This window comes from Myxine glutinosa, chromosome 6 (genome assembly GCF_964187855.1).
Source record: "Myxine glutinosa chromosome 6, kmMyxGlut1.1, whole genome shotgun sequence".
Lineage (NCBI taxonomy): Eukaryota > Metazoa > Chordata > Myxini > Myxiniformes > Myxinidae > Myxine > Myxine glutinosa.
In genome coordinates, this window is record NC_136266.1 from 33,832,642 (window position 1) to 33,848,308 (window position 15,667).

General features: G+C 43.2%; 1 protein-coding gene across 6 annotated transcripts in view; it reads right to left on the minus strand.

Moving 5' to 3' along the window:
- Positions 1-15,667, minus strand: part of PIGN (phosphatidylinositol glycan anchor biosynthesis class N) — a 98,544-nt gene extending 82,877 nt beyond the window's left edge. For all 6 annotated transcript variants that reach the window (XR_013623775.1, XR_010984923.2, XM_068119813.2 and 3 more), the window contains exons 1-4: positions 15,466-15,667; positions 12,127-12,363; positions 1,394-1,515; positions 1,176-1,274 (exon numbers count right to left, since the gene is read on the minus strand). Coding sequence is in view for 4 of the 6 variants with exons in the window: in XM_068119813.2 (XP_067975914.1) it covers positions 1,176-1,274; positions 1,394-1,515; positions 12,127-12,353 (448 nt within the window). In the remaining 2 variants the exon portion in view is untranslated. The remainder of the gene's footprint in view (positions 1-1,175; positions 1,275-1,393; positions 1,516-12,126; positions 12,364-15,465) is intronic.

The window sequence follows — 15,667 nt, forward strand, 5'->3', positions numbered from 1 at the left end:
CAATGTTAACAGGAAGTTTAAGGCCCCTGGCACTGTAGCCAACCTCCCTGGACATGGCCGCAAGAGAAAACTTGATCGAAGATTGCAGCAAAGGATTGTTAGAATGGTGGAGAAAGCACCTCCATCAATCGCCAAACAGATTCAAGCTGACCTCAGACAAAGGTATGACAGTTTCAACTCGCACCATCCGTCGCCAACTCAATTAAAGGGGATTCTATGGTAGGCGACGCAGGAGGACCCCACTGCTGAAAGAGACGTAAGAAAGCCCGACTGGAGCTTGCAAAACACACCTGAACAAGCCAAAATCCTTCTGGGAGAATGTCTTGTGGACAGATGAGACCAAATTAGAGCTTTTTGGTAAGCACATCATCTATATGTATACAGAAAACAAAATGAAGCCTTCAAAGGAAAGAACACCTTCCCTACAGTCAAACATAGAGGTTTAGTGATGTTTTGGGGTTGCTGTGCTGCCTCTGGCACTGGGTACCTTGAATGTGTGCATGGCATCATGAAATTAGGAGGTTACCAAGGCATTTTTGGAGCACAATGTTCAACCCAGTGTAAGAAAGCTGGGTCTTCGTCGAAGGTCATGGGTCTTGCGGCAGGGCAATGACCCCAAACACACTTCAAAAAGCACCCAGGAATGGTTCAAGACAAAACACTGGACTGTTCTGAAGTGGCCAGCAATGAGTCCAGATCTAAATCACATTGAACAGCTGTGCGGAGATCTGAAAACAGCAGTTGGGAGAAGGCACCCTTCAAATCTGGGAGAACTGGAGCAGTTTGCACAAGAAGAGTGGGCCAAACTGCCAGTGGAGCGGTGTAGGAAGCTCATTCATGGCTATAGGAAGCGCTTGACTGCAGTTATTTTGTCCAATGGCTGTGTTGCCAAATATTAAGTTGAGTGTGTCAATAATTTTGTCAATGCCATTTTTTTTTTTTTTCTGATTTAAAAGGATATATTAAGTTCTGAATAAAAAACAAAGGTTCTGTAATATTAACAGTGAAATAAAGAATTGTGGAGACCAATACTTTTTTCAATTTCAACTTATTTTTAGAGAAAATTGTGAGTTATTTGAAAAAAGTGCAATGGTGCCAATATTTTTGGCCAATACATATATGAATGAATTTCTTCTTTTTTTGTTGTTGACAGGGAGGTTTAAAAAAAATCTCACCTTTAGCAAACATTGGCAGAATATCTGGACTTCCCCATGACCACGTGTGTTGGCTTTCATTGAATACAGAGTCAAACTCTACTGGATTTTCCTGCCAACCTGATGACAATATTTGGTGATTTACACATTTTCAAGGGAACAAAACACACAGAGGATTGTGAGGTCGATCAATCATTCTGCCAATGTCTGGCGATGGTGTGATACAAAATATGACTTGCCCTTAGCAACCGCAGCGACGTCTTCATAGAATCCGGCAATGAGAGCCACGTGACCTGGCCTGGATTCTGTTGGGACACGAGTGTGTGAAATGCCCCAGCTCCCACGCCGCTCAATGACGTCCCTGTGATCACCCACATTCCATAATCAGGAATACTTCCTTTTTGCCAATATTACATGTGCATTCTACAAAGGCCACAAATATATTTTCATGAGTCTAGTTCTATAAACCACATTTTTAAAAGCAAAATAATTATTCCAGTGATTTTTCTCCACTTCAGAAAAATTTAAACTTTCAATTTTTCCAACAATGGTTAATATCTCAACAAAATGGTTGACAACTATTGTAAACCCAGCGAGATATGGCAAAATTTAAATGTCCCCATTTCCTATTTCAAACTGTCAAAAGGAAAATCATTTCCACAAAAGGTGATTTTGAGCTCACACATACAGGATTATGTCGATCTTTAATTTACCTCTGAATATTTGTCATACATGTGAACACCAACGAAAGAATAAATTCAGACAAAAGTTATGCAACATTATGCTTGCTGGTATAAGTATTTAGCCAATAAAAACAAAGGTGAACTAGAACGGAACTTGGTAAAGCGCATACCTCTGCCAAGCTGATCAGTTTACATTTTGTATTCCACTGAAATGCCGGATCTGTATACGGACCGAAACCTAAATCTAATCGGCTTGTTCTTGACAACTAACCAACTCACCCACCTAGTTTTGTCATAATCAGCCCACAACTTCTTGAAATATCGTGCTTTATATCGCTTTTGGCCCCATCTCTCAATGGTGAAGGGTGAATGAATGAATGAATGATCGTTTTAAGGCCATTTTTCTCCGCTAGAGCGGGGGTTAGCCTTGCGGGCCCCATGACAATCATGGTTCCCTGTTTGAGGCAATGTTTTTATGGCCGGATGCCCTTCCTGACGCCAACCCTTGGTCACGCTCTTACGATGCGCAGGGATACGGTGTACCTATTCTAAATCGGGGTACACACCGTGATCATTCATCCCAGCAAGCTGGTACTCAATTTGCCGACCTCTGAAGGATGACAGGCTGAGTGAACCCCCCTGGCGTTAATTCAGCGATCGACCGGGATTCGAACCCAGGATCCTAGGATCCCAAGCCGGCACCCTAACCGCTAAGCTAAGCCAATGCCAATGCCAGGCAGGTGAAGGGTAATTAAATAAAATAAAATTTCTCGCATCCGGATGTAGATTAGGATCTTCACCAGAATCGAATCAATTCTTTCTTGTAACACACCCAACCTGTCCACCAAATTTCATCCAAATCCTTCTACAACTTTTTGAGATATCCTGCTCATAGAGGAGGTTGAAAACATAACCTCCGCCCACCTTCGGCAGCGGAGGTAATTACTACACAGTTTGACATGAATGGAACAAACACCATCACAAAGGCCAGCAAATCAGCTCTCTGTGTGTACTTTCTCAACATGCAAAATGGCTCCCAAGATGGCAATGTATACTTATAATGTCGTTGTGTCAGGTAAACTGCCGAACGAGTACATATGTACGTTCCTTAGTGCTGGTTGCTGCACATTGGTTTTGCATTGAACAAAATCGATAAACAATTGCAGATTTATCACATAGATGATCGATGTATTTTTACTTATATAGGAGTTCTTTACAGTGTTAATCATTCTTAAGGAGTAAAATATCAAGCTAGTACAAAGATATGACTTTAAAATGATGAATTCAAGAATTCAAGAATGTGCAAATCATCCATTGCAATGTCATTTCCCAGAAGTAATGCGACTAAAGTCGGCATGCATTGTGGAAGAAAAGAAAAAGAGGTACACAACAAAAATACTATATTTCCACTCAAAATCAAGGGAAAGTGAAGCATTGATCCTCATTGCAGTAAATTAAATAAAATATAATGAAAAAGGTGGAATTGCAATACTGTGTGAAGTGTATGTGCGTGTGTGTGTCTGTGTGTGCGTGCGAATGCGTGTGTGTGTGTGTGTGTGTGTGTGTGTGTGTGTGTGTGTGTGTGTGTGTCTGCGTGCGTGCGAATGCGTGTGTGTGTGTGTGTTTGTGTGCATGTGAGTGTGTGTACGTGCATGTGTGCGAGTGTGTGTGTGTGTGCGTGTGTGTGCGTGTGTGTGCGTGTGTGTGCGTGTGTGTGTTGGTTGTTTATCTCCATGTGCAGGTTTCAGAAAGTGCAACGGCATCCTTCCAGGTCTCGAAGCATGCAGCTCCGTTTCAATAAGGGATCATGATCCATGGACCCGTTTGTGGAGTTTTCTTATTCTCAAATTTTGTTGCGAGTACTCTTTTGAGGATTGTTACAGAGCCGAGGACAGTTTCTAATTGCAGTTCGTTTGTAGTAATATTCCCAGGGATGGTTTTTAAGATCTTCATAAGGTTTTTATCATTCCCATTGCTCCAATAATCACTGGTACAATTTTGGCACTCTTCAGCTTCCAGAATATTTTCACTTCATTTTTAAGATCTTGGTATGTGGTCATTTTCTTGATTTCTGCATTGTTTAGGCAAAATTGCTGGGGACTGACAGCTCAATTAGCAACGCATTCTTTCCTTTTTTGTACCTCAGTACTATAATCGGGTCGCAATGCCTTTTTTTTTTTTTTTGTATACAGAATCGAGGCTCGTGAAAGAGCTAACATTTATCACACAAACAAATCAAACAGACAAACAAAGTATATAACAAGTACAAAAAGTTTTAATTAAAACAAAAGCCGCGTCGATGTTACACAATGCCTAGATGCAGCTGTGCCTATAACGTTGATGTTATAGGCACAGGACATTCCTATTGATTCGATTACTTGATGTTATTTTTGTGCAAAGTGAAAATATATCTCGGCAATTTCCCGTGTGTGGCGACGAATTTTTAATATATCTCGGCATTTTCCCGTCTGTTATTTCAGGCGGTGTATGACTGACCATGCCGCGATTTAAAAAAAGAAAAAATCTCGGCAATTTCCCGTGTGTGGCGACACGTGAACGAAGCTATGCTCCTCTCTCCACATTATTGTGACGACGTATAAATTAAATATTTCATCGTGACGATTGTCATCAAATGGACGAATTTTTAATATATCTCTGCATTTTCCCATCTGTTATTTCGGGCGGTGTATGACTGACCATGCCGTGATTGTAAAAAAATATATCTCAATGGACTTGAAGTTACAGGCCTTTGAGAATTCATTTCGTTCTATAAAGGGCAACTTTCATCGGATTTTCTTCCCGTTTTTTTTCAACCGAGTCTAAAACTATGTTAGCGACTGTGAAAAATGAAATGATATATCGAATTTGATTTGAAATAAAACTGTGTGAGAGAGGAAGACACCACGGGCCTACAAAACAGGCCTCAAAGCTATGCGAGTTAATAAAATGGTGGATATTTGTTTATATGAAGCCTCTCCCAAAATGGGTGGAGCTATGGTTCCCAGAATGGGTGGAGCTTTGAGGTTTTGTCTTCTCTGCAAGAACAAGAAGAACAAGAAGAAGAAGAACAAGAAGAACAACAACAACAGCAGAGGGCACTCTATTAGCAGCGTCTGCGACGCGGCTAAAAAGGGTAGCGGTAGACAAGATGGGGAGAGAAGGGGAAGCAGACAAACACAACATTTGAGAGCAGGGACATCGGTAGATGTGTGGGAGGAAGAGGGCTTGGGGGGAGGAGGCGTGGGAAGGGGGAGGGGGGGTGGGAGAAGTATAAAGCACAAGGACACCAAGGACTTCCAGGAAAGAAGTTGGTATTTCAAAAAAGTGGATTTGGGGTGAAATTAGCAGGGGCAGAAAAGATCAAGGTTTTGGATGGGGGAAGATAAGAGATGGTGGTGAACAGCTGTTTTAAAGACCTGGAGGGAGGAGTGGGATTGAAGAGAGTGAGGGAGTTTGTTCCAGAGGCGGGAGAAAAGAGGAATGAAGGAGTGAAGGTGAGCAGTGAGTCTTGATTTTGGCAGTGCAACCATAAGAGGGTTGCAGGCAGATCTTGTGCGACCTGTAGTAATATTTGGGGGACAGAGCCCAGAGAGATCTGGGGGAGCAAGGCCGGAGAGGAGTCGGTAGAAGACGGAAAGACCACCAACCTGCCTGCGGTGAGTAGGTGAAAGGCCCTCGGAGATAGCATCATCGCGGGAGATTCCAATGATTCTGAACGCTTTGGTTTCAACAGCGTGAAGACGAGCTAGGTGTGAGGCAGGAGCACCAGCCCAGAGGGGAGCGCAGTATTCCATTGAGCTGCGGATGAAAGCCTTGTATTGGTGAGGAGCTCAGGTGTGCCAAGGAAGGACTTCGCACAACGGAGGATGCCCAGTCGGCGACTGGCTTTGGAGGCCAGATTTGAAATGTGGTTTTCCCAGGAAAGATCATGGCAGATAGTGAGACCCAAAAGCTTGAGTGACAGAACTTCTTGGAGAGGATTATTCAGAAAGTGGATGGGAGGGTTGTCCAGTCGGTCTTTTCGGAGAGACATCGTAAGAGTGTGAGATTTGTCAGGATCGAAAGACATGTTTGTTTTTGTTGCAGACAAAAACGGGGGTTGCAGGTCAGGGGAATGGAGGCAAAAAGAAGAAGACGCACAGCCAGTGCGTCAATAAGGAAGTGCAACAGCTTCATGCCACCAAGTCTGGGGAGGGAGCTGTCAAGGTTTGTTGCAGGTCAGGGGACCCCAACGGAAGAAACTCGAGGTGTGTTCATGCTTGATGGGATCATTAGGTCATACGTGAACATTAATTCCTTGTTTTCAGTGATTGCTTTTGGTTTATGTTTCTACTCATTTTCTGGAACTGGGATATTGAGACTTTTGCATATATGCCAAAGACATCGACAGGTACATCCAGATCCTTCCATCTGTGATTGAGGTTTGCTTTGCTTTGAACTGGCCGAATGATGTGGGATGGGGATCGCTCTTCCTCCACACATTTCGACACATGGACCCTGGAGCCCGCAACATCCTGGAGGCTGGTGCCTTGTCCACTCAACGGACGGAAAAGTCCTACTCGAGGTGTGTAATTGACTTAACTAACATTGGAACAGACGGTGAATAGGGAAGATGCTTCTCCTATGAAGGGCATATTGGCATTTAGAATCTCCGAGAATGCCTTCGGGAGGTGGTCTGTCACTCTCACTCAGCGTGGCATGGCCCTCTCAGAGCTTTGGCACTTCGGTTGGCCTTCGGTCGGGGGAGGAATCAGCGAATCAGCTACGAAGTTGGAGAATTATACCCGACAATTCTGATATTCATGACTCTCCAACGCCCTAAATAGTACCTGTAACCCATTCGCAAATCATTCGCCTACTGAGGTAGTCAACGTGTCATCAGGGAATTTAGCCAAAGAGGAAACAAAGAAATTCCTTATTGGTACACATACAATGGGGACAGAACTCTAAATGAAGTTCAAAATTAAGTGTGCGGTCAACAGTTCTCAATTTCTGAAGACTGTGCCAAGGACCAAAATTTTGAACTTCGCTGGATGGAATGCCAACATATGCAGAAGTACAATGTGAAGAATGTATGTGGCAGAGGGAGTCAGAGACGGATTGGGAAGAATCCTGGCTGTCGTGGCAAAGAAGAGCAACACATTCAACCTGTGACGTATCCAAGCACTGATGTTCCATAATCATATACGCTAGGACCCCGCTATTTGCAGGGGATACCTTCCTGGAAAATCCACGAATCGCAAAACCCACGAATAGTGGGGCATTGTTTCAATGGAAAAAGGGGGGATAGGTTCCCGAGTCACGAAAATCCACGAATAGAGAGGACCAATCTGCGAATAGAGAGGCAAAATCCATGCATGGCGAGGCAAAATCCATGCATGGCGAGGCAAAATCCACGAATGGTGACGCAAATCCGGTGAATGTCGACGATAATCCGCGAAGGTTTTTATAAATACTGTATGTGAAGCTAACTGCTCGTGAAAAAAAAAATTTCGCCCCTGAAAAACCATGAATATCGCGGAACACGGCCAGTCATAGAAAAAAACCCGGCGAATTTGCAGAACACGGCTGCGAAGAGGAAAGAAAACCCCGCCATTTTGCGGAACATGGCCGCGAATGGAATAAAAACCGAAAATTTGCGCGAATAGAGAAACAGGTCGCATTTTATCATCCACGAATACGCGGAATCCGCAAATAGCAGAATTGCGAATAGCGGGGTCTGACAGTACTATGGCTCTGGCAACAACCGAAAATACATCGATGTCACATCTCGCTGCCCGACTTGAGGATAAACAACTCGGTCTCACTAAGGCCTTGATTGGGCTTCATGCCTTGAGTGGGTGTGAGTTAGAATCGTCATTCTGCAAAAAAAAAGGCATGGTGAGCCCTTAGAATGTCTTGAGGCTGATCCAGTTCATGTTATGGCATTGCAATCACTTACGTCCGACGAGATGGACGTACCAGGCGTCACGTCATATGATTGTATGGCTTCAAAACCTCCACCATAAATGAGGCATTATACCAGGCCTTCATGTGCATGAATGGCGGAAAAGGGAAAAAAGCAGTGGGCGGAATAAAAAAGATCAACTGTGCGCCCCTAACTCCTTGCACCGCAAGGCTTGAAAATCACCTCAAACTGGCCCAGTTTATGGCGAGAATGTGGAAGAGGGCCAAGCAAATCGATCCAACTGGTGGGGCAAGTCCAACAGAGTACAGTTGGAAGGACACAGCGATTGGCCTAGGAATAGAATGATACTCGGGCAATTCGGTCCGAGAACTAGAACGCATCTAGTCCCTGACAACCCCAGTTCCGAATGAAGATGAGAACAGTGTCGAAGCCACAGCTACGGAAGATGATGAAGTCGAAGCAGACGCTACAAAAGATGATGAAGTCGAAGCAGACACCACAGAAGATGATGAAGTCGAAGCAGATGCTACAGAAGATGATGAAGTCGAAGCAGACGCCGCAGAAGATGATGAAGTCGAAGCAGATGCTACAGAAGATGATGACGTCGAAGCAGACGCTACAGAAGATTATGAAGTCGAAGCAGACGCTACAGAAGATGATGAAGTCTAAGCAGATGCTACAGAAGATGATGAAGTCGAAGCAGATGCAACAGAAGATGATGACGTCGAAGCAGACGCTACAGAAGATGATGAAGTCTAAGTGACCTCTATCGAAGATTGTGATTCAGATAACGCATGGAGCAAGGATAGTGGTGACAGCAAATAAGAAAACATTGTTTGAATCAATGAAACACTAGTTATTAACCTTCTTTCTTTGTTAGTTTTCACCCGACACCTCACTTGCCTATATGTTGGAGAAAGATTCAAAATGACCAGTTGGTCACACGACTTTGAGAATAGTTTTACTATAAACTTTAGGTACCGCTTCACATTGGTCGGTACTACATTAGTATGCTATAACTGGCTTAGTTTCTATGTACATTGTACATGTACTCTTAATGTCATGCATTTGTACTATCAATGTGAATAACGGGTCCCTCTCGGCCATTATGTCACCACATGGTTACCGACGATGTTGAAAATAGTTTCTCTGAAAACAATAGGTACCGTTTCATATTGGTTGATAATACTTAGGTTCTGAATAAAACGACTGTCAAAGTTAAACTTTCGTCCACTACGAGGGTGGATAACGTCACATTTGGGGGTTGCTGTCAAGGTCAAGGCCGCTCCCAAAATTCCTGTCATTGGTCAATTAATCGGGGGACCCCAACGGAAGATTTGAGAGTGATTTTACCCTTGTTGTCTTTTACATAAATAAATGTCATTTTTTGGGCACTTTCAGGGGTGCTGTCAAGGTCAAGGCTGCTTCAAAAATTCCTGTCATTGGTAATTTAGTATCCATGGGACCCAAACGGAAGATTTGAGAACGATTTTAGGCTTGCCTTCTTTCACATAAATAAATGTCATTTTCCTGGCCCCTTATATGGAGTATTAGGGGATTAAAGGTCCCATGTAATTCAAAAGTTTCTGGTTATTTATATATTAACTTGACCTTCCTAGTGAAGAAATCACCCATGTTTCTTTTTTAAAATCAACAATGGGATAATTAGACCATTATTTTGAACATTTGTAGTGTTTTTCACAACTTGCTATGCCCCGCCCCTCAAAAAAGTGGAGTTCAGCGAACCGCAGGTCACGTGACCGGTGACATCATCTCCAGAACGAAGTCCATGCCATCTCGATTCGCTATGATACGGCCTGCGATCCTTTCCGTGTAATTTGTACGTACTCTACTTTTGATTTGCTTGATCTTGATCTGAGGTATGCTGAGACACATGTGTGTCACGCCTCGCCTCGTTGATAAGCCCGCAAGGTCGCTCCGTGGAGCGGCCTGCACATATTCAACTATGTGTGAATTAAATAAATAACAACTCACGGTCTGAGGTAACTCGGCTAAAAAATATCCGATTTGCACCAAATAAAGTTCATGAATGGTTGCACAGACCCCTACTTCTCACTAAAAGTGGAAACAGAATGTAAATTGGAGTTAAAACAAGCCCGCAAGGTCGCTCCGTGGAGTGGCCTGCACATATTCAACTATGTGTGAACTAAATAATTAACAACTCACGGTCTGAGGTAACTCGGCTAAAAATTATCCGATTTGCACCAAATAAAGTTTATGAATGGTTTCACAGACCCCTACTTCTCACTAAAAGTGGAAACAGAATGTAAATTGGAGTTAAAATAAGTGTTTCATTTGTATCAAGCAAATGCACGTGGAGCATGCTTGCGAGCGAGCTGCGTTCTGGAGGTGACGTCACATGGATTACGTCATCGGCTTTGAGGTACGGGGCAGAATTTTTAGGAGCGTTCCCAAGTGGTTCGGTTTTCTTTCATTTTTAATGTTTCAGAGTGAATATAACAAAAAATCAATGCCATATTTGATTTCACCATAAAAAGACTCATTTGGATGACATCAAATGCATTTTGAGTGAGATTCCGTGTCTGTGGACCTTTAAAGGGGAACGGACATGAGTATAGACATCAAATGCTTAAGATTAATTAATTGTAGCAACAAAAAAGATTAAGTTTGGCGCAAAAATTGTTGCTCTAGCATGCGTGAATCGTGAGATATCCGAGTTTTAAAATGCCAATAGCAGACGACTTCTCTCGCGCCGGCCAGCATCTCGCGATAATCTGCCCTCCACGATGTGACGTCATCGGAGGAAGCTGATGTGACTGTGCAATAGTAAACAATGGCAGACACCGACTCCGATAGTTGCGTAAGTCTGGATATCAGTGATATTTCTGACCAATCTGATGCGGAAAATGAAGAGAAAGTTAATAATCTTGGGGAATCACACTCGATTCTCCCATACAGATTCGAACCATACCGTCCAGAGAGTGAAGAAGAGAAATCGTCGGACACAGACACAATGGCGATCGATTTTGATCTCGGGCGCCTCCAAAATACTGAATGGTATTCATTTTTATGTCTCTTTTTTAATTGAAAAAGTTTCTTTTTCTGGTCAATGGAATACATCACTAATATTTAATTAATGTGAGGCAAGAAATGGATAGAAACACAGAAACGAAATACGACTTTATTGACTTAGTGCAGCACTGCAGGTGTATCAGTTGTAATTGTATCATTATAGCACTCTCTATAATGCAAGCAATCTCTGTGTGTCTGTGTGTCTGTCTGTGCGTATGTCTGTGACCGCTGTTTCTCGACAACCACTGGTCCGATCTAAGTGAAACTTGCCAGGTATATTGCTGGGGACCTGAGGGTGTGCCTTTTCAAGGTTTGCTATTAATCGGACAAGTGGTTACCAAGTTATGGCCATTTATTTAGCAAACACATACGTTTTGTACGTGAGCGAAGGAACAGCGAAGGACGAGAGCGAAGGAACAGCGAAGGGCGAGAGCGAAGGAACGGCGAAGGACGAGAGCGAAGACCGAAGGAACGATGCAAGTTTTAATTTTTCTTTGCACGTACGGTCAAGCAACAGCGAAGGAACCGCGTGTGTTTGTTGTTTCTGCCTCGCGGTTTGAAAATTGAATACTTGGCCATTAAAACTAATTTGCGATTAATCGTAACTGCGATATGCGAACTTCCGGACAGTGAGGCCTTATTTTTGGTATGTATGTCAACGTACGTATGTCCATGTACTTACCTCCCCGCACGTACGGGCACGCACTAGCAGCAGCCACACAACGACTGGGCATGATTCCAACTGATCGTAACGAAAACAAAGCGATGTTCTGATCGTCACGAAGCCAACAAGGCTTTAAGAACGAAAAACTGGGTTACTTCGCAAACGTCATTTCCGGTTTGCGGTTTTGACAAAACTGATTTTGCTTGTTCGGCGATATTTTGACAAATTCTAATAAAACCGCGAAGATATTTGTGAAATGAACTCAATAGAAGTGTTTAAGATATGTTTATGTTTCGAAATCTGCAAAGTTGTTTTGGTCGTGTCCGTTCTCCTTTAAAGCCAACCCAGCAGCAATGTATATGTTAGACGTCGGAGATGTTCCCATGTGTCCATAAGGTCAAACATTTTGCCAATTTTCACATGAGTACATTGTCTGGGCTCCTGGTCTATGAAGTCATATTCTACTCATTGTTCCCTCCAGTGTTTGGGATAATGTGTGTCGGAGAGTGGCATCATGAACCCAGTTTACGACATTTTCAACAGCAAAAAGGATGCCGAAAGCCAAGGCCTTACTCCAATAGGTGGGAAAGATATGGGTCAGGTTTGGAAGATGTGCTCAAAAGGAAAATAATGTGTTTGGTTAATGCTGTTGTCTTGGCTCACCTAAGGAATGGCGTGCGACTCGAGCCATGTGCATCAAGCTGGAAGAACGCATCTGCCCGCAGCCCGTCGGCCACAAAAAGAACAAGGCGGCGTGCTGGAGCTGGCAATGGGGGAGTATGGGGCGTCATACCATGCACCAGAGGCGATGTGAAGTATATTTCGAAAATGGAGGCAAAAAGAAGAAGATGCACAGCCAGTGCGGCGATAAGGAAATGTAACAGCTTCATGCCACCAAGTCTGGGGAGGGAGGTGTGAGAGAACTTTATTGTCGTTGTAGTAGATTGTGCTTTCTCAGTAATAATGTGCATGGTTTGGGGATCTTGAGGTTCATGGAAGAAAATTACAAAACATGTCCACTGGTTACATCATTGCTGGGAGCACGGATGTGCCGATCATGCAGTGCCCCCTTTCCCCAGCAAGCTGGTACTCAATTTGCTGACCACGAAAAGATAACAGGCCGAGTCAACCCACTTGGTCATATTTCACGGCATGACAGGGGCTCAAACTCAAGATGCTAAGTTCGGAAGACAGCCACCTCAGCCATTAAGCAAACACCAGGATTTTGTACATACATGATAAGTTTTTGTTTTTTTTGAAGGTCAAAGTGCATCTGTCCAACTGCATTTATTTGCAGCTCATGATACCAAATCATAGCACTCACGAATTCTAAACGTTTTATCAATTTTGCAAACGATGACAGGCCACAATTTCGTTGGTCCCAAACCAATTTGGATTCTTCTCCTATCTCTCTCTTTATCTCTCTCTTTATCACTCTCTCATCTCTCTCTCATCTCTCTCTCATCTCTCTCTCATCTCTCTCTCTCATCTCTCTCTCTGACAATCTCTTCAGAGAGCTGTAACCGATTCGACGCTCGGCAGTGTTAAAGGGGCTATTGTGCGTTCCTGCAATTCCAGTAAACTCGTTCTGCTTTTGTACACAATGTTGTAATCGTAGTACAAATTAAATATGTAACAGGTAAAATGTAATAAATAATACAATAATTACATGTCCCTTATGAAAAGTAGTTTTATCCCCTCACTTTTTGAAAAAAAAACGTGGTTTATTGTAATCGGCTCTGTCTGTCTGTCTGTCCGTCACGCTATCTCCTCCTAAACGGTTGTAAAGAGATTCAGTAAATTTGGGAATTACGATCAGCACATGACAAGCAGGTGCAACGGCAGTATAATGTTTGGCCCTACCCCCTGCGGTGGAGTCAAAAAGTCAAATACCAATAAAATGAAATTACAGGCATATTTTTTAAATGAAACTTTGTATGTGCAATAAACATTGTGAGATGCATAAAATACGTAACTTTTTTAGGGGATTTAACCCCCGGTTCATACCCCAGGGTGTAGAGACTTTGGGTCACAGTGGTCAATATGGGAAGCCGTTGAGGTAGCATGCAAGATCACATAACAACCACTTAACAGGTTCACAAAATATGTCCATCCCAAAGCAAATTTGATAAATATCCCTCAAAAACCCAAACAATAACTTTTCTTAGCTCAATTATTATCTTTTTGTACACAGGCACTTACCATTTCTCCACAATCAGGACAAGGACAACACGGCAGAACAATGGATTCAGGAGGTATTTGACTTCACTTCCCGGGACTTTGGTATTAAACTGGCTTTTAAAAGATTATCTCAAACAAGCTTTTATTCACGGAACTGCTGAGCACTTGGAAACATGGCCATTAAAATTTGAAGACCCTGGGTAGAGGTGACATGTGGGGTGAGCAAACTCTCCTTAGAACAAAGGAGTTGACGGATTCTGGTGGATGGTCAGATTTGTCATGGACCGCAGCCCAGTTCCTACACCAATGCACCACACTGCAACAGCTTGGTTGGTTCCCCGTGATCCCAAGCATGCCCCTCGATGTGTGTACCAAAAGTGAATTGAGCCAAGCTATGTCTTAGCCAAAAAAGGAAGGAAATGATCAGCTGGCCTCTCTGCAGTGGGCTACGACTCAGTCACGTCCATTGCTTCCAAAATGGTTCCTTCCAGGCTCGGTTCCACTTGTTAGATTTCTCACTCTCAACGTCCATGATTTCTCTTTTGCGCTTCTCCCCTCATGTCTCTTATATATGAACAGAACTATCTCGCCAAACAACCCACACAACCACCCGACTCTGAACGTCACTTCTCCCTTCCCTCGCCAGAAGAGTTAAATCGTTACTTCAGCCTGAAAGAGGCAAACACCCCTAATATCTCGGCGCCTCTCATTTACCACTCACCAATATGCCTCCAACTATCTCCACTATCCTTTGCCTCCAAAACAACAGAAAGCAAGACGAAACGTGACAATTATACCATAACAAATGCAAATCTCTACCCCATTCCAACAAAAACTAAATGCAATGCCCCCCCCCTCCCCCCATTCCAGGATGCAACCCTCATCATGCTAATCATCCCACCTTTATAACCTCTACGCCTACAGTTATTGCCCACATTTCTTCACAATGTCCAACAGGACCACCACCCGCATCACTCGCTCCACAACTAGCCCCACCGTTCACGCCACCACTCACTGACAGGGATGATCGAGGAGGTTGGGTAGGACGCTCTGGTCGACAGCATGTCCACAGGCCTTTCACAGGCCCATATCGTCATGAGTTTTTGCAGTACGGACTGTGAGAAATCAACTTTTTGAGCGAGATAATCAGATAGTTCTCCAAATATTTGTTGTGTGGAGGCACACTACTTTCTCTCAGGTTTCTTTTACAAGCTTTGTGAGACATTTCAGGGAACAATCCTTATATGGCACGCAGGATATACCTTCCCCGCCCCGATAACTGTAGTTTTCTGCATCCCGAGAGCAGGTGACTCGTACTTTCTGTTTCTGTCTTGCAGAATCTGCACTTGTCCGTCTGGCTCAGTCCTGCCATCTTTTTAAATCCATTGGTGTAGTGTCCTTGATCTTGGGCATTTATTAAGATTCATTCTCCGTCCCAATTGAGCTGACCACTTCTTAGCCATTCCAATGAGCCTTCTTTGTCTATCCCTACTCTGTCCAATTATTTGTTGTATTTTCCTGCTCTTTTGTCGTTCTCCCAATTGCTGGTGTACATTTCTTGATATTTCTTTGTTTATATATTTGTTTGTGCAATTAATTACTAACAAATAAAAAATAATTACTAACACTAGTAACAGGAATTTGTGTTTATAGTGAGGGAGGTGATATACACACACGCACACGACAATATATTTTTTGAATTGGGGTGAGAAACATAATTGTATGATAACCAGGACAAAACAGGTTGTCGGTTGAGAATTTATCAAAACTCGTCCATTCATTTCAGTCATTCAATCCATCTCCAATCCAACCCATACTTGCCTCAATGATCTTCCGGCCCGTGGTGTTCTGCCTCAGTGCAAAAAGGAATAACGAGAAACGTACCAAAATGGAAATCGCAACACAAATTGTCCTTTGGAAACGGCATTGGAAAGGGAAACAGAAAAAGAAGAGAAACGTAAAAATTAATTTATTAAACTTCCAGTGGTTTTACTCGACCATGACGTCGGAACTGACGTCAGCA